The sequence below is a fragment of the Salvelinus alpinus genome, chromosome 32 (genome assembly GCF_045679555.1).
Source record: "Salvelinus alpinus chromosome 32, SLU_Salpinus.1, whole genome shotgun sequence".
In the NCBI taxonomy this organism is placed as follows: Eukaryota; Metazoa; Chordata; class Actinopteri; order Salmoniformes; family Salmonidae; genus Salvelinus; species Salvelinus alpinus.
Window position 1 is genome coordinate 2,864,230 of NC_092117.1, and position 24,759 is coordinate 2,888,988.

Below are 24,759 nucleotides of genomic sequence, written 5' to 3' on the forward strand. Positions count from 1 at the left end.
GACAGCTGAACAGACAAAGACATGTTCCCCCCAGCACAAGCATTTACACCCGACTTTAGGCGGAGTCTACTCCTTTTCTCTAAACATTACATCTTTATTGCTAGGCAGGAAGTTAAGTGATGCGAGTAAACTGTTCCTTCTCCCTTAATGTGACCGGACCTCAGCACCCACTCTTCACTAATCCACAGCTATCGACCCTTATCAGTAACCGCAACCATGTGACTGCCTTTCCCTTACTTTGTAACATTTCAAGCCGCTGGCTCACCATATACCTACAGATAACCATTCACTTCTGGTGTAGCAAGTATTTCAAAATCACAACCCAACAACTGAAACCAGACTGTGGCACTTCTCCATCCATAGGATACCGGATGTCTTACAATAACATGTTCTGCATTCCCCCCTCTCCCGCTCCCTCGGTAAGATGAATACGGATATTTCAAGTTTACACGTCAGAAGACATCAGCACTAATGAATACGACACCAGTTTGGGCTAGGTTGATGTGAGTCTTTTTGATAATAGGCTATCTTTACCTGATGGTGTACTGTGGACAGCAGGTCTTGTTCATGATGGGCTTGTAAACATACTTCCCGCTTCTGTAGAAGTAACAGACAAGGAAGTATAACAAACGAGCACATGCAGTGGGCATTTAGACTACTACAGATAAGGAATGTATATACACAACTACAGATAAGCAATGTGAAAATGTTGTACACCCATAAATATGTTAAGCATGGAGGGCTATGCTGCTGTGTCAAAACGTGTAGAGACTACTGGCCTGGAGGACAAGTGTGTGCGGCATTATAAAGCTCAGAATCTGACTTACCGTCTCCATCCTCTGTCTATGAGATCCTGGTAGTCTTGTACTGTCATGGCGTGGGACCACATCCCTGCATAAAAACACAGGCAGGAGGAGCGGACATGAAATGGGGCAAATCCACAATAACGGATTTACGCTTTGACTTGACTTTTCACTTTAAAATGATAAAATGTCTTCCAAACAAAAACCATTGATTTCAGAAGAAGAACCATACCTTGAACAACTCACACAAATTTCATAAAGACACAAATACTGGAAGAACTGTGCAGATGCAAAGTTTGGTAACAGAATTAGGGTCAAAAAACTTAACACGACCACGTTTTCTCCCAAAAAGATCTGCTCCGAATTAAGATTCAAAGATGTCTGCAGAAAGAATGTGGTCTGAGCTATGACATGACACCTTCAGTTTGAAGAAACATATGTTGGTTATTGAACTACAGTGGGAAGGGGATTCACGGTCATGTAATAATGTTTATTACGCGTTCACAATTATTCCTGCACAATTGAACAGTAATTCATCCTAAAGGAATTGTTATTTCTTGCCCACCCACCCACTTAACGCTCACCCAATTTCCCTATCTACCCTCTCACCCAAAACCCCACCCTCCCATATGGACAGGGAAAGAGCAGACAAATCCAAAGCACAAGAAACGTAGGAAAAACAAATAATTGTAATAGAAACCAATGATGAAAATAAGTACAATTATTCAAACACTGATATTAAACTACACACACACGTATACATTAGTGGTACATTTCAATTAATTCATTTATCAATCATTATTTTCCTACGTCTACTGAACAAAAATAAAAACGCAACATGCAACAATTTCAAATCCTTTACGGTCATACAGCTCATAAAGAAATCAGTGAATTGAAATAAATTGATTACACCCTAAATCTATGGGTTTCACATGACTGGGAATACAGATATGCATCAGTTGGTCACAGATACCTTAAAAAAAGGTAGTGGCGTGGATCAGAAAACCAGTCAGGAATCTGTTGTGACTACCATTTGCCTCATGCAGCGTGACATCTACTTCGCATAGAGTTGATCAGGCTGTTCATTGTGGCCTGTGGAATGTTGTCCCAGTATTCAATGGCTGTGCGAAGTTGCTGGATATTAGCGGGAACCCGAACACGCAGTCGTACACCTCGATCCAGAGCATCCCAAACATGCTCAATGGGTGACATGTATTGTGAGTATTACATTACATTGCATTCCAGGAGGAAACTGACAGGCTGACCACCTGTTACGCGAGTGCAGCAAGGAGCCAAGGTAAATTGTTAGCTAGCATTAAACTTATCTTATAAAAAACAATCTTTACATAAACACTAGTTAACCTAGTAATGTCAACCATATGTAGTTACCTAGCTTGTCCTGCGTTGCATATAATCAATGTGGTGCCTGTCAATTTATCATCGAATCACAGCCTAGTTCGCCAAACGGGGGATGATTTAACAAAAGCTCATTCGGGAAAAAAGCACAATCGTTGTACGAATGTACCTAACCATGAACATCAATGCCTTTCTTAAAATCAATACACAGAAGTATATATTTTTTTATCTGCATATTTAGTTAAGAAATTCATGATAGCAGGCTATATTAACTAGAGAAATTGTGTCACTTCTCTAATGCAGAGTCAGGGTATATGCAACAGTTTGGGCAGCCTGGCTCGTTGCAAACTAATTTGCCAGATTTTTACATAATTATGACATAACATTGAAGGTTGTGCAATGTTACAGCAATATTTTGACTTAGGGTTGCCACCCGTTCGATAAAACACAGAGCGGTTCCATATTTCAATTATAGTTTCCGGATTTGACCATATTAATGACCAAAGGCTCACATTTGTGTTTATTATATTATAATTAAGTCTATGATTTGATATTTGATAGAGCAGTCTGACTGAGCGGTGGTAGGCAGCAGCAGGCTCGTAAGCATTCATTCAAACTTTACTGCGTTTGCCAGCAGCTCTTAGCAATGCTTGAATCACAGCGCTGTTTATGACTTCAAGCCTATCAACTCCGGAGATTAGTACTGCCAGCCTAAAGTGCCTATTAGAACATCCAATAGTCAAAGGTATATCAAATACAAATGGTAGAGAGAAAGTCGACGTTTCATAATTCCTACTATAAACTACCACCTAAAACTTCTTAACTGGGAATATTGAACCACCAGCTTTCATATGTTCTGAGCAAGGAACTTAAACGTTATTTTTTACATGGCACATATTGTACTTTAAATTTCTTCTCCAACACTCTTTTTGCATTATTTAAACCAAATTGAGCATTTTCATTATTTATTTGAGACTAAATAGATTTTATGTATTATATTAAGTTTTTAAAAAATTTACATTTTTATTGAGTATTGTTGTAATTATTACACACACACACACACACACACTCGGCCGATTAATCGCTATCGGCTTTTATTGGCCCCTCCAATAAATCGGTATCGGTGTTGAAAAATCATAAATCAGTCAACCTCTAGTCATATAAAAAGGTCCCACAGTTGACCATGCATGTCAGAGCAAAAACCAAGCCACGAGGTCAAAGGACTTGCCCGTAGAGCTCAGATCTGGGGAAGGGTACCAGAACACAGTGGCCTCCATGATTCTTAAATGGAAGAAGTTAGAAACCACCAAGACTCTTCCTAGAGCTGGCCGCCTGAGCAAATCTGGGGAGAAGGATCTTGGTCGAAACACACCAAGACAGTCGTGAAGAGGGCACGACACCACCCTTCCCCCTAAGAAGACTGAAAAGACTTGGCATGGGTCCCCAGATCCTCAAAAAGTTAGTTGCACCGTCAAGAGCATCCTGATTGGTTGCATCACCGCCCGGTATGTCAGCTGCTCGGCATCCGACAGTAAAGTATAGAGGGTAGTGCGTACGGCCCAGTACATCACTGGGGCAAAGCTTCCTGCCATCCAGGACCTCTACACCAGGCGGTGTCAGACGAAGGCCCTAAAAATTGTAAAAGTCCAGCCACCCTAATGGTTGTAGCTGTACCAGAGAGCTAAGTCTAGGTCCAAAAGGCTTCTTAACAGCTTCTACCCCCAAGCCATAAGACTACTGAACAATTAATAAAATGACCACCCTGAATATTTGCATTGACCCCCCCCCCACCCCTCCATTTGTTTTTACACTGCCTCTACGCATAGTCATTTTAACCCTACCAACATGTATAAATTACCTCAACTAACCTGTACCCCCGCACATTGACTCAGTAGCTGTACATATTATGGTGTTCATTTTTTATCTTTTTTTTTTTTAAATGTACTTCATTTAGTAAGTATTTTCTTAACAGAAGTGACCTCATATTAGTTTTCATAAACTATTAAAACGCTGCTGAAAAAGATCCTAAGGGAAACACTGCAACTGATAGCTGGAAGGACTAGGCTAGATTATCCTGAGTAGTCATAGCGCTACTGTCGTCATGGAAAGCATCACCTACCCAACAGGCACACATGATCACCAACACTATTCAGGTGTGACAGTAACAAAAGGCTTTCTATGAGAGAGATGTTCAGAGGCGGAGGACGTGAGTGTTTTTGCACATAGGCTGTGTATTGTGTCGCAGTCAGATATCAATCACGGCTGATTGAAATAGACTAGTTTGTTTAGGCCTATCAAGAAGAACAGGGCTGGTTAAAACCATTCTATGTGCAGCAACAGTTTGAGACCACTGGTGCATATCGTCACAAAACATAATATTTTTCCACATTAATGAATAAACAATTATGAAAGTTCAGAAGCTTTTTTAAATACCTTTGCCTAGTCTTGAAATGTTCAGAGTACATGGATGGGAGTTACTGCTTCCAAATGAAAATTGGAGTTAGAGGATTTCATCAGAAAGCGAAGATATAGTTGGAGCAGGTAGGCTACTACTGTAGTCATGTCCTTTCAGTGAGTGAAGCAACTAGTGTTATGGTGGCGTTAGTGTTTGGCCTGTAACCCCAGTTCCTGAGGCATGTCCCATCTCCTCCACACTGACCTCCCTGTGGAATTATCCCAGGCTGCAGATGTCTTTCCTCCCCACACTCTGGCCTGGCCCAGGCTGAGGTTACATAACTGGCCTACAGATTACGCAGCTTCATGAGAAATGCTGTGTTGAGAGAATGCCAAGAGTGTACAAAGCTGTCATCAAGGCAAAGGGTGGGTACTTTGAAGAATCTCAAATATATATATTGATTTGTTTAACACTTTTTGGGTTACTACAAATGATTCCATGTGTTATTTCTTAGTTTGTAGAATAATAGTGAAGACAACCAATGTAAAAAAGAAAGAACAACCCTGAAAATGGTGTAGGTGTGTCCAAACCTTTGACTGGTACTGTACACACACACACAGCGCAAAAAAGTATTCAAACCCCTTGACTTTTTCCAAATTTTATTACGTGACAGACTTGGATTAAAATGTTGTTTTTCCCCCCCGCTCAATCTATACACAATACCCCATAATGACAAAGCAAAAAACAGTTTTTCCCCCCCCCACAAAAAAAACCTTTAATATCACATTTACATAAGTATTGAGACCCTTTACTCAGTACTTTGTTGAAGCACCTTTGGCAGCGATTACAGCCTCGAGTCTTCTTGGTTATGTTGCTACACGCTTGACACACCTGTATTTGGGGAATTTCTCCCATTCTTCTCTGCAGATCCTCTCAAGCTCTATCAGGTTGGAAGCGTTGCTGCAAAGCTACTTTCAGGTCTCTCCAGAGATCTGTTTCTTACTATTAATAAATTTGAAATAATTATAAAAACCAGTTTTTTTGCTTTATGTCATTATGGGTTATTGTCATTAGAGTGGTGAAAAAAATTATTAAATCCATTTTAGAATAAGGCTGTAACGTAACAAAAGGTGAAAAAAGTCAAGGGACCTGAATGCTTTACCGAATGCACTGTATGTTACTCCAAATCATAAAGACATGTTCACTGCAAATTATATGCCTTTGCTCAAAGATTAAACAAGACTTGGTTAACTTAACTTCTTATGGATGCAGGGGAAGTATTGAGTAGCTTGGATGAAAGGTGCGCAGAGGTGCCCATATTAAACAGCCTGCTCCTCAGTCACAGTTGCTAATATATGCATATTATTCATATTGGATAGAAAACACTCTGAAGTTTCTAAAACAGTTTGAATTATGTCTGTGAGTATAACAGAACTCATATGGCAGGCAAAAACCTGAGAAGTTCCACTTCCTGTTTGAATTGTTTCTGAGGTGGCAGATTTTCAACCAAGCTCTCAATGAAATTACAGCGAGATATGGATGAGTTTTCACTTCCTACAGCTTCCACTAGATGTCAACAGAACTTTGTCTGACGACTCTAATGTGAAGGGGGGCCGAAGGAGACAGGAATGAGTAATCACTGCCACGAGCTGATCTCGCATTCACCATGCGCCTTCACATGAGGAGGACGTCCGTTCCACCGCTCTTCTGAAGTCAATCTAATTCTCCGGTTGGAACGTTATTCAAGATGTATGTTAACAACATTCTAAAGATTGATTCAGTACATCGTTTGACATGTTTCTACTAACTGGTACGGAACTTTTGGACATTTCGTCACGTTATAGTGGAGGCGCTTTGTGACTTTGGAATTGTTTACCAAAGGCGCTAACCAAAGTAGCTAATTGGACATAAATAACGGACATTATCGAACAAATCAAGCATTTATTGTGGACCTGGGATTCCTAGGACTGCATTCTGATGAAGTTCATCAAAGGTAAGGAAACATTTATCATGTATTTTCTGGTTTCTGTTGACCCCAACATGGCGGTTAATTTGGCTATTGTTCTGAGCTCTGTCTCAGATTATTGCATGATTTGCTTTGTTTGTAAGCTTGTGTAGTCTAAAATGAATATATGATCGTATGCTATCCTTTGTATGCTGCTCTTTGTATGCCATTTTAATATTTGAGAATTAACCAATGATATTAGGCCACTCTTGGCCATGATTACAGACACCTGTGTCTTTTGACACTATATACAATTAGTGTTTGTGATTACACCCTGATGAAGACAGCTTGGCTGTCGAAAAACGTTGTTAATTACATTTTTGCATCTGAGCTCCTAGAGTGTGCGGCTCTCCTTTATTTTTAACTGGTCTACCCTACCAAACACTTTTTGACAGGATTAATGTCATCAGGATGAATATCCTTCCTCTGCTAAAATAGCTATTCCAAAAGATCCCCTGCCATCTGTTATTTTTTCGAAAATTAATGCCAACCTAAATATATCTGGAGCAATAAGAAAACCGAGAACCAAATCTACAAAATGAATTAAGCCTAAGAGTTTAGGAGGGCTCTTTGCAAATCTGCAACTATATTACTGGTCTCCTCAGATCAAGCATATGATTAGTTGGTGCCTAAAAGACGCCACTCAAATTTGGGTTGGGATGTAATCAATAGCATGTCATCCAAGAGCAATAGCTTCCTAACCATTTAAGAATAGCTTTGAAAAGATCCAGGCCTTATCTGACTATTTTACAGTACATAATACACTTAGTTTGGAAAGATGCAAGGAGGTACTTGCAGATTCCAGACCATATATCACTCTGATCACCGATTGCACTTAATCCAGAATTTCCCCCCCGAAAAACAAGTATTGGACTTCTGGACTGGGTATTTAAAAATGTTTATGTAAACTTTATTTAACTAGACAAGTCAGATAAAAACAAATTCTTATTTACAATGACGCCCAAACCCAGACGACACCGGGCAAATTGTGTGCCGCCCTATGGGACTCCCAATGACAGGCGGATGTGATACAGCCTGGATACGAACCAGGGACTTTAGTGACGCCTCTTACATAGAGATGCAGTGCATTAGACCGGTGCGCCGCTCAGGTATTACTGACCTTACGCCTTTATTTACTCAGGACACTTAAATCATTCCAACATAAAAACTGAGTTTGATTTAGCCAACAAAGAGGTTTTAAGTACCTACAATTTAGACACTTCATGGAGGGTCAGAAGAAAGTCGATAAACTAAGATTTCAAATTACTGAAGTTAAAAAAACTATTTACGAATCCTAACTGTTTGGAGAGGTTTAATCTCCAATTTACAGTTGAATTTGGAAGTTTACAAACTTAGTTTTAATGACTCCAACCTTGTTTTTCAAATCACTCCACAAATTTCTTTTTTGGGCACGTTATTTTTTTTAATAACGTGCCCAAAGTAAACGGACATTTTCTCTGGCCCAGATCGTAGAATATGCATATAATTTACAGATTATGATAGAAAACACTCCAACGTTTCCAAAACTGTCAAAATATTGTCTGTGAGTATAACAATACTTATTCTGCATTTGAAAACCTGAGAAGATGTAACCCGGAAGTGATATTTTTTTTATCTGTGTTTCCTATCCCGTCTATCCTCCATTTAAAGGGGTATCAACCAGATTCCTTTTCCAATGGCTTCCTCAGGCTGTGACCAGGCTTTAGACATAGTTTCAGGCTTTTATTTTGAAAAATGAACGAGAATTTTCAAAAGTAGTCCGGTGTCCTCTGAATGTTTCCTGCGCGCGAGAGAGGGGCACCCCATTTTCCTTTTGTCTCTTAATGAATAGGTTATGGTCCGGTTGAAATATTATCGATTATGTTTGTTAAAAACAACCTGGGGATTGATTATAAAAAACATTTGACATGTTTCTACGACCATTACGGATACTTTTTGGAATTTATCGAACGGAACACGGCTTTGGTTTTCTGAACATAATGCGCAACACAAATGGCGTTTTTTTGTGATAAAAGTAATATTTATCGAACAAAAATAACATTTGTTGTGTAACAGAGTCTGTGTATGATCTTATTCTTCATATCTCAGACACATTTGCTTGACTAGTTATAGCCATAGAACCTGGTTGGTTAGCTACCTACAGATTCATGCAGGGTAGTAACGTCATGAGTTGTGATTATGGTCCATTGTTTAGCTAGCTAGTTGTCTCAACAAAAGACTCGTATAGTATTTTTATTTCAAATTACTGTAACGTCATTCATTGGGATTCATTATTTACCTAGCTACATTTCTTAACAAAAGATTCTCATCTTAGTGTGCCAGAGCGCAGAATAACAATTTTTGAATGCTGAATATGTCCGGTGTCAGTAAACGTTGGCAACAAAGTGTAATTCAATTGTTGCCAGAAGCACATTTACAGTCACCAACGCTCTGGACAACATGAAAACTGCCTAACCAACTCTGCTAGGGCGAGTAAAATGGTCAGAGCAGGGTGTTCTTCCAGACACATAATGAGTAGCTAGCCAATGTTAGCTAGTTAGTTTGGGCTTGACTGTCGTTGTGAGGTCAGAGCTTTCGGAACAACCCTATTGGCCAGAGCGATCAACCCTTAAAAAGATGGGTGGGGGCTACTTGGGTACACTGCAGCATCCACCGAGAGGTTCTTGCTGCCAAGGGAATGTCTGACAGCTTGAAAGTGAAAACGGTGAAAATGGTTAACTTTGCTACAGCAAGGCCCCTAATCTCTCATATTTTCTGCATTATGCAATGATATGGGCAGTGACCATGTAACGCTTTTACAACATACAGAAGTGTGCTGGTTATCAAGGGGCAAAGTATTGACGTTTTTTTTAAATTGAGAGACGAGCTTAAAGTTCTCTTTACTGACCATAATTTTCACTTGTCTGCCGCTTGCATGATGACGAGTTTCTCACACGACTGGCCTATCTGGGTGATGTTTTTTTCTTCGCCTGAATGATCTGAATTTAGGATTACAGGGATTCTCCGCAACTATATTCAATGTGCGGGACAAAATTGAGGCTATGATTAAGATGGAGCTTTTCTCTGTCTGCATTAACAAGGACAACAGACAGGTCTTTCCTTCATTGTATAATTTTGTGTGCAAATTAACTCAAACTTACGGACAATGTCAAATGTGATATAGTGAAGCACCTAAGTGAGCTGGGTTCGCAATTATGCAGGTACTTTCCTGAAACGGACGACACAAACAACTGGATTCGTTATCCCTTTCATGCCCTGCCTCCAGTCCACTTAACGATATCTGAACAAGAGAGCCTCGTCGAATTTGCAAAAAGCAGTTCTGTGAAAATTGAATTTAATCAGAAGCCACTGCCAGATTTCTGGATTGGGCTGCGCTCAGAGTATCCTGCCTTGGCAAATCGAGCTGTTATGACACTGATGCCCTTTGCAACCACGTACCTATTTGAGAGTGGATTCTCGGCCCTCACTAGCATAAATTAAATACAGGCATAGACTGTGTGTAAAATTATTTAAGACAGACTCTCTCCAATACAACATTGCAGAGTTATGTGCATCCTTTCAAGCACATCCTCCTCGTTAAACCTGGTGGTCAGTTATGAACAAATAAGGTTTTATATGTAAGATGGTTAAATAAAGAGCAAAATGATTTATTATTATTATGCCCTGGTTCTGTAAGAGCTCTTTGTGACTTCCCAGTTGTGACAAACTCACACTCATTCTTATGTTTAATAAATGTATCGTATAGTGGGTGTGTGTAGCAGGCTTAAAATGATGGCAAAAAAACAATATTTGAGAGTGCACTGACCCTGGTGCTACGCAGCTGGAGGTTGAATGTTTGAAGGAGTACGGGACTATAAAAAGTTTGGGAACCACTGGTGTAGCGAATCACTGCACCATTTAACAGCTCTGAAATACATTTTCCATAACCAAAAATATTGTATTTTCCACTGGTGTACAAAACCAAAACGCAAAAACGAAACTTAAGAACAGGATGCATCGAAATAGCACACATAGAACTAATCTACCACTTAGACTTGCTTCCAATGAGAAATCTATAACTAACATTTCTATGTGAATTTGGTTGGGGCGTCCAAAAAGTTACTTATTGCAGCTTTAAGTACATCGCAGCATACACATTGTTGGATTACATCATGAAGCAAAAAAAAATTTTTTTTATAACTGAGCATTTTGTAAATTCAACACACCCCCTCCAACTGGACACGGTTGGTCAAAAATCTTCTGTGCTGTACCAAACAGTACCTAACCTGTTAGTCCCAGTATAATGGATACCACGTTTTGGGGGTTAAATCACATAATTTGCTATTACAATCTCAGTTTGTGCTCGCTGTCTAGTGATCCGGCCTGCTATACTTAGAGAAACCTCTAAAATCTCTTTAACTCAGAATCCTTGTGTAACCCAAGGTGTTGTGTGCCACCACGGCACTAATGGAAAGGGGGATAACTAGTAAATTGCACAACTGAATGCATTTAACTGAAATATGTGTGTGTGAGGGGGGGGGGGGCTGCCTTAATTGACATCGAACTCATCTGCGTACAGGGCGCCGTTATTGTTGGGTGTTAGCTGCCTTGCTCAAGTGCAAAACGGCTGATTTAAATGACACAAACAGATACACTTATATTAGACCCCCCCTTGTGGTGTCAACACATCATTCCTGTCTGTGGAAGAAAAGAAAAAACTCCGTCGAACCCTCCCTGATTTAAAAACACTTCCAGCTCAGAGCTCACCCACTGATTTGGCACCTAGCTACGCCTCTCCTTCCTGGCAGCGTTGACAGGCCATGTGATGGAGCAACTGCATGCTGTACTGTACACATGAACATGAAGGGCAGGAGCAGCAGATCCTCAATCTTGTTCGGCAAATTCAGATTATAGAGAATTAACTAAAAACACAGGCTCCCTAACCTAGGCCTAACAAGTTAGCAACCTGTATGAAAAGTTGTTCAAGCTAGCTAGTTAGCTGCAGTGGTGTTTATAACGTTTAAGGACTGGCGCAGACCCACTCATGTATTTTTTTTCTCTCATTTTTGGATACAGACATTGACTTCACATCGTTAGTTAGGCCTAACTAACGAATAGGCTATAATGTTGAAGAGTGGTCAGCTGTCAAAGCAGCCAAGTCATCACAGTGTTACCGTTAGCTAGCAAGCTAATGCTACCTAGCAAGGCTAGCTTGGTGTGCTTGACTACCTAACTAACGTTAACAACTTGTTTATTAAATATGATATCAAATAACATGTAAAAATATTTAACCTCGGTAACGTTAGCTATGTATGGCTAGCAACAATTATTTGACGGCTTGCTAACTAGAAAACTGTCTGCTGTTGGAAAATGGCTGGCTAACGTTAGCCAGCGTCAACGACAAGGCCTTTACGAAGCGAAGGACAGCACCATAAAGTTGACCCAGCGAATTTACAAATCAAATCTTACCATGAGAGAAGTTCCCCTTCTCATTTTTACAATAACCACAGCGGTAGCCGTCATCTCCCCCGAAATATTCCACTATTGTGCAGGAGCTACCTGCTGCCATATTAATTTTCTTCTTCCTAGTGATGGATTACTCGCGAACGAACGGCTCTTTATGAATGGATCTTTTTGGTGAACGTTGGGAACCGAATCGTGAAAGAGCTGGCTCCCTGATTTGCATACTGCGTCTTTTTGAGCTCAAATATGTTTTTATGCAGATAAGTCGCTAAATAAGTATATAAAGAGGGTGAACAATACATAGTGGTTAGAGCGCTTCAATCTGGTCCACTTTTTTTGGTAAAAAAACACAATTTGCAGGCCATCTAATAATTTGGCTAGGTACAAATTTATTATAATATCGATTTCACGTTTACATTCATTTTGGGCTTTACATTGAAGATCATAATTGTTTATGATTATAGGTCGATCTTTGAGTATTTTCAACAAAGAGCCGTTTGGGAGCCAAATGTGCCGGCTCTTTTACGTGAACAGAGCCAAAGTAGCCGGTCCACAAAAATACTATATAAGGCCATCACTACTACTTATTCTATACATTTGTATTGGCGGATCGCAACCATCTGAAAGGTGCATATAACCCCACATTCTGTCCCTATACATCTATTTCTCTCATCTAGCCCTTTGTTTATGCCTACTGTTCTGGAGTGTAAATTCATTACACTTTGTGACACCAAAAGGGAAGAGAAAAAGATGGGGGAAAGGGAAGAAAAATTGCCCTATCAACTGACCCTACACCTATTAAAACCTCACCACTATTCCACTACCTGGTCCTATCTGCTCCTACACCAGACCTGCAGCCTGGGAAGACGGGACACTATCGTTCAACACACCTTGTAACACTTCTGCAGTAAAATCTAGTACATCCAAGTACATTTCTGTAGCTGCCACCACAACATACACCACCAGTCAAAAGTTTTAGTACACCCAAGTACATAGAACACAGACTCATTCAAGAGTTTTTCTTTATTTTGACTATTTTACATTGTAGAATAATAGTGACGACATCAAAATTATGAAATAACACATATGGAATCATGTAGTAACCAAAAAAAGTGTTAAACAAATCAAAATATCTTTTATATTTGAGATTCTTCAAATAGCCACCCTTTGCCTTGATAACAGCTTTGCACACTCTTGGTATTCTCTCAACCAGTTTCACCTGGAATGCTTTTCCAACAGTCTTGAAGGAGTTCCCACATATGCTGAGCAATTGTTGGCTGCTTTTCCTTAACTCTGCGGTCCGACTCATCCCAAACCATCTCAATTTGGTTGAGGCCAGGTCATCTGATACAGCACTCCATCCATCTCCTTCTTGGTAAAATAGCTCTTACACAGCCTGGAGGTGTGTTGGGTCATTGTCCTGTTGAAAAAACAATGATAGTCCCACTAAGCCCAAACCAGATGGGATGGCGTATCACTGCAGAATGCTGTGGTAGCCATGCTGGTTAAGTGTGCCTTGAATTCTAAATAAATCACAGACAGTGTCACCAGCAAAGCACCCAGACCATAACACCTCCTACTCTATGCTTTATGGTGGGTAATACACATGTGGCGATCATCAGTTCACCCACACCGTGTCTCACAAAGACATGGCGGTTGGAACCAAAAATCTCCTATTTGGACTCCAGACCAAAGGACGCATTTCCACCGGTCTAATGTCCATTGCTCATGTTTCTTGGCCCAAGCAAATCTCTTATTATTATTGGTGTCCTTTAGTAGTGGTTTCTTTGCAGCAATTCGACCATGAAGGACTGATTCACACAGTCTCCTCTGAACAGTTAATGTTGAGATGTCTCTGTTACTTGAACTTTGTGAAGCATTTATTTGGGCTGCAATTTCTGAGGCTGGTAACTCTAATTAACTTATCCTCTGCAGCAGGGATAACTCTGGGTCCTCCATTCCTGTGGTGGTCCTCATGAGAGCCAGTTTCATCATAGCACTTGATGGTTTTTGCAACTGCACTTGAAAAAACATTCAAAGTTCTTGACATTTTCCGTATTGACTGACCATCATGTCTTAAAGTAATGATGGACTGTTTTTTCTCTTTGCTTATTTGAGCTGTTCTTGCCATAATATGGACTCGGTCTTTTACCAAATAGGGCTAGCTTCTGTATCCCCCCTACCTTGTCACAACACAACTGATTGGCTCAAACGCATTACGAAGGAAAGAAATTCCACAAATGTACTTTTAACAAGGCACACCTGTTAAATGAAATGCATTCCAGGTGACTACCCCATGAAGCTGGTTGAGAGAATGCCAAGAGTGTGCAAAGCTATCATCAAGGCAAAGGGTGGCTATTTGAAGAATCTCAAATATAAAATATATTTTAATTTGTTTAAAACTTTTTTGGTTACTACATGATTCCATATGTGTTATTTCATAGTTTTGATGTCTTCACTATTACTCTACAATGTAGAAAATAGTAAAAATAAAGAAAAACCCTTGAATGAGTAGGTGTTCTAAAACTTTGGACCGGTAGTTTATATTTTCTGTGATTTACGTTACATTTCTGCTGTACAGTTGATAAGCATGACTATGAACACTATGAAACCAACCTTACTGGAGCACGTTATTCCTATCACTCTCTATTGGCCTCGGCCTGCACACAGGGAGCCTCTTAGGATCTCTCGCCCTGGACCCATCTTCCTCTATTACTCAAATCAAATCAGAAAATCAAATGAAATTGTATTGGTCGCATACGCATATTTAGCAGATGTTATTGCGGGTGTAGCGAAATACTCTCTTCACTGCCTCCGCAAACGTCACCTTCTGCACTATTTTGATCCTGGCAACATCAACCTGCCTTTCTCTCACCAGACAGTTCTGATCTACAGCAGCATGGGTACCCCTACAGATAACACACATAACCTTTCCCACTGATACTACACATTCCTTTGTCTTATGCCCTCCTGCACACTTCTCACATCTAGGAATCTCCCACCTACACACTGCTGCAACATGACCATAAGCTTGGCACTTAAAACAGCGTAATTGGTTCGGGACAGAAGCTCTCAAGGCATAACTGACACGTACTAACTTGACTTTGTCGAGTAAAGTCTCTGCATCAAAACTCAACAGGACATAGAGTGGATCTTTTTCACCACGCTCTCCACCGGGCCTGCTTCGCACCAAACTGATGGCGTCACTGACAGAATCTTCCTCTTCTTCTATGGTATTATGGCGGTCTCCAAACAATTGTTAGAGGTGCATGTGTAACCGATGTGAAATGGCTAGCTAGTTAGCGGTGGTGCGCGCTAATAGCGTTTCAATCGGTGACGTCACTCGCTCTGAGACCTTGAAGTAGTTATTCCCCTTGCTCTGCAAGGTGCGATGGGTAACGATGCTTCGTGTGTGTCTGTTGTCGATGTGTGCAGAGGGTCCCTGGTTTGAGCCCAGGTAGGGGCGAGGAGAGGGACGGAAGCTAAACTGTTACACATGCCACCACCTACTGTGTACTATTTTTTTTTTTAATCCATTATAGGAAAGTTAAATAAAAATGTACTTAAAAAATACATCCCACTACTTCAGTCGCATTCCAATTTAAGTCACATCCCTACACAGGTTCAGGCGCCTGTGAGGGCTAAATATAATTTGACAGGATTTCTTGCAATGCCTCAGCTGTTAACTCACTGAGTCACAGAAAGCATTCTGCTGCACTCCCAATGATTCCAATCATCTCTGATTTATTCTCTGATTGTGCTGTGCAGTTTATGACCATTGCAATAAATGCTAGAAGGCCACCTTTTTAACATGCAATATACTTTATCATGATGCCTCGGTTGCCGAGAAACATACACTGGTGTACCATTGCTTCTTCATCTCTGCTCGCTCACCGCCTCCAGGTAGGAAACATGCTGGACAGCCCTTACTCTTGTCATCTCTGTCTCCTTCACCCTAACAGGGCAATCCGGGAATTAGGGCACATGTTCGCCATCACAATTGCAACATCTAACCTCCACTGGCATTTGATACTCTTCCCATCTGCATACACTTGACACATGTTCAAATCTTCAGCATTTATGGCATTGAAAGGGTTTCTGCAAGAAGGCTCTTACAAGGTATTTCATATAGCCCAACTTTACATGAGAAGGGAGAGACTCTTCATCAAAGAACAAAAGTACAAATGAAGTGAATTTTTTCACTCCATCTACAAAAAGGGTCAGCAGACGTGCACCAACCACTTCACCTACTTCCTCAGGTATTACATCTGCATGCACTTTATGCGCCACGCCAGAGAAAACCCCCTTGATAAGTGCTCTGCTTTGAAGATCCATACACAAAACATTCCACTCATATATCTTCTTGAGGCCCAATGCACGCTTCTTCTGCGGACACACAAAAAATTTAAATAAGCCCACTTCTTGTGACCCTCACTGACGCCACCTCACCTAACGGATCCATGACTTTTATTGAGACTTCAAAAAGGATCTCCCAGGGTCCAAAACCCTCACTCCAACTAAAAACTAGTCCACAGGTTTCCTATTTTCCACCACAACTTAATTTTTCACCACTGTAACCCACTCATTCTCACTCTCTGTGCTCTCATCTTCACCCTACTCACCAGCAGTTTCAAACAATACGTCCGTTTCCTCCGTCGCCATCTTCGACAATGAGTTCTGAGCGAGCTAGCCTCTTTTTTAGTAGTTCAAGCTGCAAAGCTGGGTGAAACCACTATAATAAGAACAAGAGAAAGCCTCCAAGATGTCAGACCATTGTTTTGAACGCAATGTACACAGTTGCATTTCTTTTTTTTCCTTCTTTACATTTTTTTTTACCCCCTTTTCTCCCCAATTTTGTGGTATCCAATTGCTATTAATTACTATCTTGTCTCATCGCTACAAGTACGGGCTCGGGAGATACGAAGGTCGAAAGCCATGCGTCCTCCGAAGCACAACCCAACCAAGCTGCACTGCTTCTCAACACAGTGCGCCTCCAACCCGGAAACCAGCCGCACCAATGTGTCGGAGGAAACACTGTGCACCTGGCCCCCTTGGCTAGCACGCACTGCGCCCGGCCCACCACAGGAGTCGCTGGTGCGCGATGAGACAAGGATATCCCTAATGGCCAAACCCTCCCTAACCCGGACGACACTAGGCCAATTGTGCGTTGCCCCACAGACCTCCCGGTCGCGGCCGGTTGCGACAGAGCGCGAACCCAGAGTCTCTGGTGGCACAGCTAGCGCTGCGATGCAGTGCCCTAGACCACTGCGCCACCCGGGAGGCCTACACAGTTGCATTTCAGGAGCCCATTAGTACAAGCACATTAGCACTTGAGCCCAGCCGAGGCCAACGCGTGCAGGAGCGGGGACTTGGTCTAGAAGAACGGTTTCGACTGCGCCAACAGCTTTGCTTCGGTACTGCAGTTTAACTGATGCCTGGCCCAGAAAGACAACTTCCATATACGGCCACATAGAGAAGTCAGAATAGAACATTCCTAATAAGACCCTTTAGTCATCACCTCTGTGCACAAAACATCCATTGAATTATTCTAATAATTGTCAATGGGGCCCAATAATATTTACAACACTCACAGCCCCGAAGATCCAATGTCTGCCAAGTTTTTGGATGACGTGATGCTGTCGTCACTGCTAGTGCACATGATGTTGGTCCATATAAACCGGATGCAACCCGGAAAAAGACGGTCCATGAATCGGCGTATGCGAAAGAAGGTTACCTATGTAACCACGGTTATGTGAGCTATTGGATCACTCCAATATGGTATCCTTCCGCGTGGAAGGTTACATTCCGAGTAAGAATTTCAGATTAGTCTGGTGTACCGCTTAAATAGCTGCCACCAAACGACTTCCATCTCGTGTCCTTTTCGAGGACCCGTAGATCACCAACAAAGAGGATTGGAGTGATCCAATAGCTCAAATAACCGTGGTTACATACGTAACCTTTGTTATGTAGCACTATATTGGATCACTCCAATATGGTATCACAATACCAGATTAATCGGTGAACTAGGTAAGGGCCAGACAGAGAGCAATGTCCCATAGGACTGAGCTCAGGGCAGTCATAGTTGCTATGTTCCCCTGTCCCCACTCAGGGAAGTGGAGGCAACACCCAATGCAGCCATTCCGACCGCATTGGCGGGGGCAACAATGACTTAATAGTACCTAGAAAAAGGTGCTAGCTGAGGTTCAAATGTCATTGAGGGGAACTCCTCGGAGCAGTGCCCACAATGTAGGTACCACTCTAGTAGAATGCGCCACGACAGCAGACGGCAGAGGCCGGCTGGCCAGCCAATTTGCAGTTGTAAGTGTCCACAATCCAATGTGAGAGTCTTTGGAGAGAGAATGCCAAGAGTGTGCAAAACTGTCATCAAGGCAAAGGGTGGCTACTTGGAAAGAACCTCAAATATATTTAGATTTGTTTAACACTTTTTGGATTATTACATGATTCCATATGTGTTATTTCACAGTTTTGATGTAGAAAATAGTAAAAATAAAGAAAAACCCTTGAATGAGTAGGTGTGTCCAAACTTTCTGACAGTACTGTATATATATATATATATATATAAATACACACATATGTATGCAGAGTTGAAGTCGGAAGTTTACATAGGTTTACATACACTTAGGTTGGAGTCATTAAAATTTGTTTTTCAACCACTCCACAAATTTCTCGTTAACAAATTATACTTCTGGCAAGTCGGTTAGGACATCTACTTTGTGCATGACACAAGTACTTTTTCCAACAATTGTTTACAGACAGATTATTTCACTGTATCACAACTCCAGTGGGTCAGAAGTTTACATACACTAAGTTGCCTGTGCCTTTAAACAGCTTGGAAAATTCCAGAAAAGGATGTCATGGCTTTAGAAGCTTCTGATAGGCTAATTGACATAATATAAGTCAATTGGAGGTGTACCTGTGGATGTATTTCAAGGCCTACCTTCAAGCTCAGTGCCTCTTTGCTTGACATCATGGGAAAATGAAAAGAAATCAGCCAAGACCTCAGAAAAAAATTGTAGACATCAACAAGTCTGGTTCATCCTTGGGAGCAATTTCCAAATGTCTGAAGGTACCACGTTCATCTGTACACACAATAATACACAAGTATAAACACCATGGAACCACGCAGCCGTCATACCGCTCAGGAAGGAGACGCGTTCTGTCTCCTAGAGCTGAACGTACTTTGGTGCAAAAAGTGCAAATCAATCCCAGAACAAAAGCAAAGGACCTTGTGAAGATGCTGGAGGAAACAGGTACAAAAGTATCTATATCTAATCGGGTCCTATATCAACATAACCTGAAAGGCCGCTCAGCAAGGAAGAAGCCACTGCCCCAAAACTGCCATAAAAAAGCCAGACTACGGTTTGGAACTGCACATGGGTACAAAGATCGTACTTTTTGGAGAAATGTCCTCTGGTCTGATGAAACAAAAATAGAACTGTTTGGCCATAATGACCATTGTTATGTTTGGAGGAAAAAGGGGGATTTACAAGCCGAAGAACACCATCCAAACCGTGAAGCACGGGGGTGGCAGCATCATGTTGTGGGGGTGCTTTGCTGCAGGAGGGACTGGTGCACTTCACAAAATAGATGGCATCATGAGGCAGGAAAATTATGTGGATATATTGAAGCAACATCTCAAGACATCAGTTAGGAAGTTAAAGCTTGGTTGCAAATGGGTCTTCCAAATGGACAATGACCCCAAGCATACTTCCAAAGTAGTGGCAAAATGGCTTAAGGACAACAAAGTCAAGGTGTTGGAGTGGCCATCACAAAGCCCTGACCTCAATCTTATGGAACATGTGTGGCCAGAACTGAAAAAGCGTGTGCGAACAAGGAGGCCTACAAACCTGACTCAGTTACACCAGCTCTGTCAGGAGGAATGGACCAAAATTCACCCAACTTATTGTGGGAAGCTTGTGGAAGGTTAACTGAAACGTTTGACCCAAGTTAAACAATTGAAAGGCAATGCTACCAAATACTAACTGAGTGTATATAAACTTCTGACCGACTGGGAATGTGATGAAATAAATAAAAACTGAAATAAATCATTCTCTCTACTATTATTCTGACATTTCACATTTTAAAAATAAAGTGGTGATCCTCACTGACCTAAAACAGGGAATTTTTACAAGGATTAAATGTCAGGAATTGTGAAAAACTGAGTTTAAATGTATTTGGCTAAGGTGTATGTAAACTTCCGACTTCAACTGTATATATATATGCATTATTTTATGAAAGCTTTTTGTACTATTAGTTTATCAACTCACGTTCACAATAACATTATATATAGCCACTGATATTGTGAGTGATGTCAAACCAATATTAGGAGTGATATCTGATATTCGGTTTTCTGTGACTACAGGGGGACCATTCTCTCTAACAGGATCTAGGATCTAGAGATCTAGCAGGATCTCTTTAAACACTATTTTCAATACGACTACAGCATAAGGTAATTTATTTATGTCCTGCCATTCAAAACAATCAACTTATTGCTTAGTCTAATCAGAGTAAGAATTATTCAAATAATATTTATGTAAAAATGAATCTTAACTAAAAGTCAACTATGTAAGAAATTATTCAATACAAAAAATAAAAACATCTCTAAACATCCAGCATCCTCACATAAAACATATAGCCCTAGTCCATTATGTGCTTCTCTATATATACTGTATGAACTCTTTAAGGCTATGGTGGATGGCATGTAAAAAAAAATGCAATTGCCTAAAGGGGTGAAATGAACTCTGTCACAAAGAAATAGGCGGGGCTATTATGTTTTATGTGAGGATGGTTTACCCAGTGCCTTCCCAAACCCTGAGCAAATGTGATAACACATTGTTTGCAAATGTCCTTGCTTTGTCTATTTTGGATGGCCTGCCAGCCCATCCACCGGCACCTTGGGGTGATGCAGGAGAATAAGAATACGACATGAGATAGATAGATTTACAAACAAAATTGAGACAGCTGTTTGTCGCAACACTGTCTTGCTGTTTTTCTCATAATATATAAAAAATAAAGTTATCAAGGTTATGACATTTATTTGCGTTAATACTTACTCTTTCTTCCAAACTGCTGTCCCTCTTCCACACTGTCAATCTCTGGAATCAATCATTCCCAACACAGGACCTTGGGGAAGAATGAAAAGATGAAAGTGAGTAGACCTTTCCAAGAAGGAATCTCCACCATATTCTTTACACTACTCTTTAATCTTTACAATACATGTGGTAAGTGTACATTTCTCTTTACATAAGTGAGGGAAGTGTACAATGCAAATAGCTTATATAGTTATGGTCATGACCCTAGGCTGAATATTTAGGAGCTGTTGGTCTTACATAATAGTTTGTGCCTGTTACATAAAAAAAAAACTAGAGTCGATTGACATAAAACTAGAGTCAATCTAAGTTACATAACAAAATATTGCCCATCAAAATCTGTCAGTTGAAGCGAGAGATGCATATCTGTTTTTTTTTGCATTGCATGCGTCTCAATCCACCGCATCCGCCAGTGTCACACTTCCGCATCTGCGGTGAAAGGTGGCAGAGCTAGAGCGGTGTTTGTCAGACCATGAGACATCCCGAAAATTGGGCTTCTCATGAAAATGCCTGTAGCGTCCAAACAGTTTGATCTAAAATCTCGGTGGAAAGGGGAGATTCTCAAGAACATGATGGTGTTCTCCATTTTGCTCCACGACCCCCCACAAGTGTCAGGGGACTCGTCTGAAGTCAGTGCCGTCTGTTTGTAGCGTTCAAACCGTTTGGGCTACAAACAAATGTGACCCCACTGCGGAAATGGGAGATTCTCACAAACACGATGGTCGACAACCAGACGTGTCACAGGACTCATCTGAAGGTTACCGGTACCTGTTAAAAAAATGAATGGAAGTATGAAGGTAGTTTTGTGCCTATCCCAACAAACGGGTTAAATATGTGTAAAATATTTATAGATATTTGTTGAGCTTTCTTGAATCTCTCAGACACTTAAAAGACTGTCTTTTTTTCCATTATGAATGTGTTATTCATATAACACATTCATATAGTAGGAAATGCCAAATTCAATATTTTATAATTAAAAACAAATATATATTTTGTTTTGATACCTAAAAAAAAAATCAAAATCAAATAGCTAAATGATCCATAGTATGACCATCTTAAAAAATTCCATATTTCAGCTTAGCAACCCCCCATCCAACCGCTTAGACTTACAGGGGTTAAATGTTATATTCGTTTTATGGTCTTTTTGGTGTGCATTGCATTACAGGAAGACCTCTCACCACACAATAGATTATGCTACACTGCTATGTCTCCAAAATGTGCACATGTAGAGCTACAAATCGTTGTTGACGCCCGCCAACGAGAGCTCCATGATGGGCTCCCTGTCCGAAAGCGTATGGCTATGTGTCTTACCTGAGAGAGAAGGGCGGTGCACCACTCACCTCCAGCCAGATGAGGGCACCGTACATCGGAGCTCTGTTAACCATCAGGAGTCTCCAGGCCCTTTATGAGTGTCTCGTCAAGCCCCAGCCACACCTGGTCAAGCTCAACCCCCTAAAGCCCAAGCTTTAACCACAAGGTGCTGGCGTTGCTGAGAAATACAAAGCAATAATATCATAACAACCTGCAAAGCTTGTATGAAATACACAGAAAATGTTCAAATGCAATAGCTAAAGGATGTATGGATTAAAACGTCCGTTCGGCTGGCTGGGACATGGGCCGAATGAAGCGCAGATTGAGCAATGTCTGTTCTCCCCTCCAGAGATTGGACAGTTCGATGAACTGAGCTGGTGATCCTTCTTCTCTGTGCCTGGGGTGTCCATCAACGGGGCACAGATATCATCAGCCTGAGGAAGGAGCAGAATATCGAGGGAGAGTTACTGGGTGATAAGGGGTTTCCCTAGCCATGTGTGTCAAAAATATATTGGATGGGAATTATTGTGAAGAGACTATGTCACTGTAAGTCAAACACTTGTGCAATTAGAGAGATACAGCATAACACATGTATACATTCACTATGTTTATCTTCTGAGCTGCCTTGTGGAGATGGTTGAAGGCTCACTTGTCTGTGGCGTTCACATGGCATTGAACTTTATCAGGAGGGCTGTAGAGGAGAGACAGAGAGAAGTGACAGAGGACAGAAGAGACAGGAGAGGAGTGACAGAGAGGAGAGGAGCGAGAGAGACAGAGAACATGATTTAAAATCCTAATGAGAAGACTGATGACATCCACACTAATACATATGTAGACTTTCCACCAGGCCTCTTTCATCACACTGTGGGTGATGTTATTTTATGTGATGTAAGGTTTTCTGAAAGGCTTTGTAAATTAAACGATGCATACAATGCCTTCTAAAGCCTAATGACATCCAAGCTGTTACATAGGCCACACAATGTGTTTTGTAAGCATTGTCTATGTCTATGTAAAAATCTCATGGCAATCCATACAGCATGTGAAATGTCTTCAAAGGCCTAATGTAATCTTTTTCATCTTCCTCCCGTATGAGGCTGCGTTGTGCAGGAAGATGAGGCCTCCTTTGAGGCCTCCTTAGACCTGAGCGTTGTCGTCAGCCCCGTGGTCCTGGATGTCCATGTCTCCCTCCTTCACCATGTTCAAAGACATGTTACCATCACAGTTCTTCTTGGTGGGGATACACACAGACAGATAGTCATTCAAATGTATGTGTCACGGCTGTTGAATGAAGTAGACCAAGGTGCAGCGTGGTGAGCGTACATATTCCTTTATTTAAGTGAATACGCCGACAAAACAATAAACACTACAAAACAAACCGTGAAGCTAAAGGCTATGTGCCATAAACACAGTCAACTTCCCACAAAGACAGGTTGGAAAAAGGGCTACCTAAGTATGGTTCTCAATCAGAGACAACAATAGACAGCTGTCCCTGATTGAGAGCCCTACCCGGCCAAAACATAGAAATACAAATAATAGAACATAGAATACCCACCCCAAATCACACACTGACCAAACCAAATAGAGACATAAAAAGGATCTCTAAGGTCAGGGCGTGACAGTCCCCCCTCCCCCCAAAGGTGCGGACTCCGGCCGCAAAACCTTAACCTATAGGGGAGTGTCTGGGTGGGCATCTATCCGCGGTGGCGGCTCAGGTGCGGGACGTAAACCCCGCTCCACCACTGGCTCACCCCGCTTTGGTGGCACCTCTGGTGCGGGGACCCTCGTCGCCGACCCCGGACTGGGGACCCTCGTTGCGGGCCCTGGACTGGGCGCCCTCGTTGCGGGCCCCGGACTTCCACTTTTGGACTTTAACAAGAGTCGTCACTAGTTACGACAGCCACAAAGTCATAATTATGGCTAAACCCCGCCGGCTGATACCCCAATACACACTGGAAAGGAGAGAGGTTAGGGGAGGAGTAGCGGAGCGAGTTCTAGGCCGTCTCTGCCCAGGGCACAAACGCAGCAGGTCCTGGCAATAAGACCTCAGAAACCCCGCCTATTTCTACCATTTAGTTTCAGGCGTTTCCTTTACGCCTGCTACGTTAGGTTATGAGGGAGCAGTGAGTGAACACCATAGAAGAAGACCAAAATATGAATACAAAGATGGAAAAGGCCTATGGCTCCCCCTGTCTCCTAAAGTGGGAATGCACCACATCTGTACTATATTTGACGCATGCTAAGACAAAAAATAAACATATTACAATATGGAGAAATGATCGTACTCTGTCTCTACTTTTGTTAGATGTTCTAAGTCAAGAGAGTAATGAAGTTCAAGTT

The 24,759-nt window shown here is 41.4% G+C and overlaps 1 protein-coding gene across 4 annotated transcripts in view; it reads right to left on the reverse strand.

Annotated features, from left to right (window-relative positions):
• Positions 1-12,175, reverse strand: part of LOC139562642 (arginyl-tRNA--protein transferase 1) — a 190,566-nt gene extending 178,391 nt beyond the window's left edge. For 2 of the 4 annotated variants that reach the window (XM_071380510.1, XM_071380509.1), the window contains exons 1-3: positions 12,008-12,171; positions 828-891; positions 535-597 (exon numbers count right to left, since the gene is read on the reverse strand). In XM_071380510.1, coding sequence (XP_071236611.1) covers positions 535-597; positions 828-891; positions 12,008-12,107 — 227 coding nt within the window. In that variant the 5' untranslated portion in view covers positions 12,108-12,171. Of the gene's footprint in view, positions 1-534; positions 598-827; positions 892-12,007 lie in introns of all 4 variants that reach the window. The other 2 variants (XM_071380508.1, XM_071380507.1) reach the window with 2 other exon arrangements.
• Between the last annotated feature and the right edge of the window lie 12,584 nt (positions 12,176-24,759).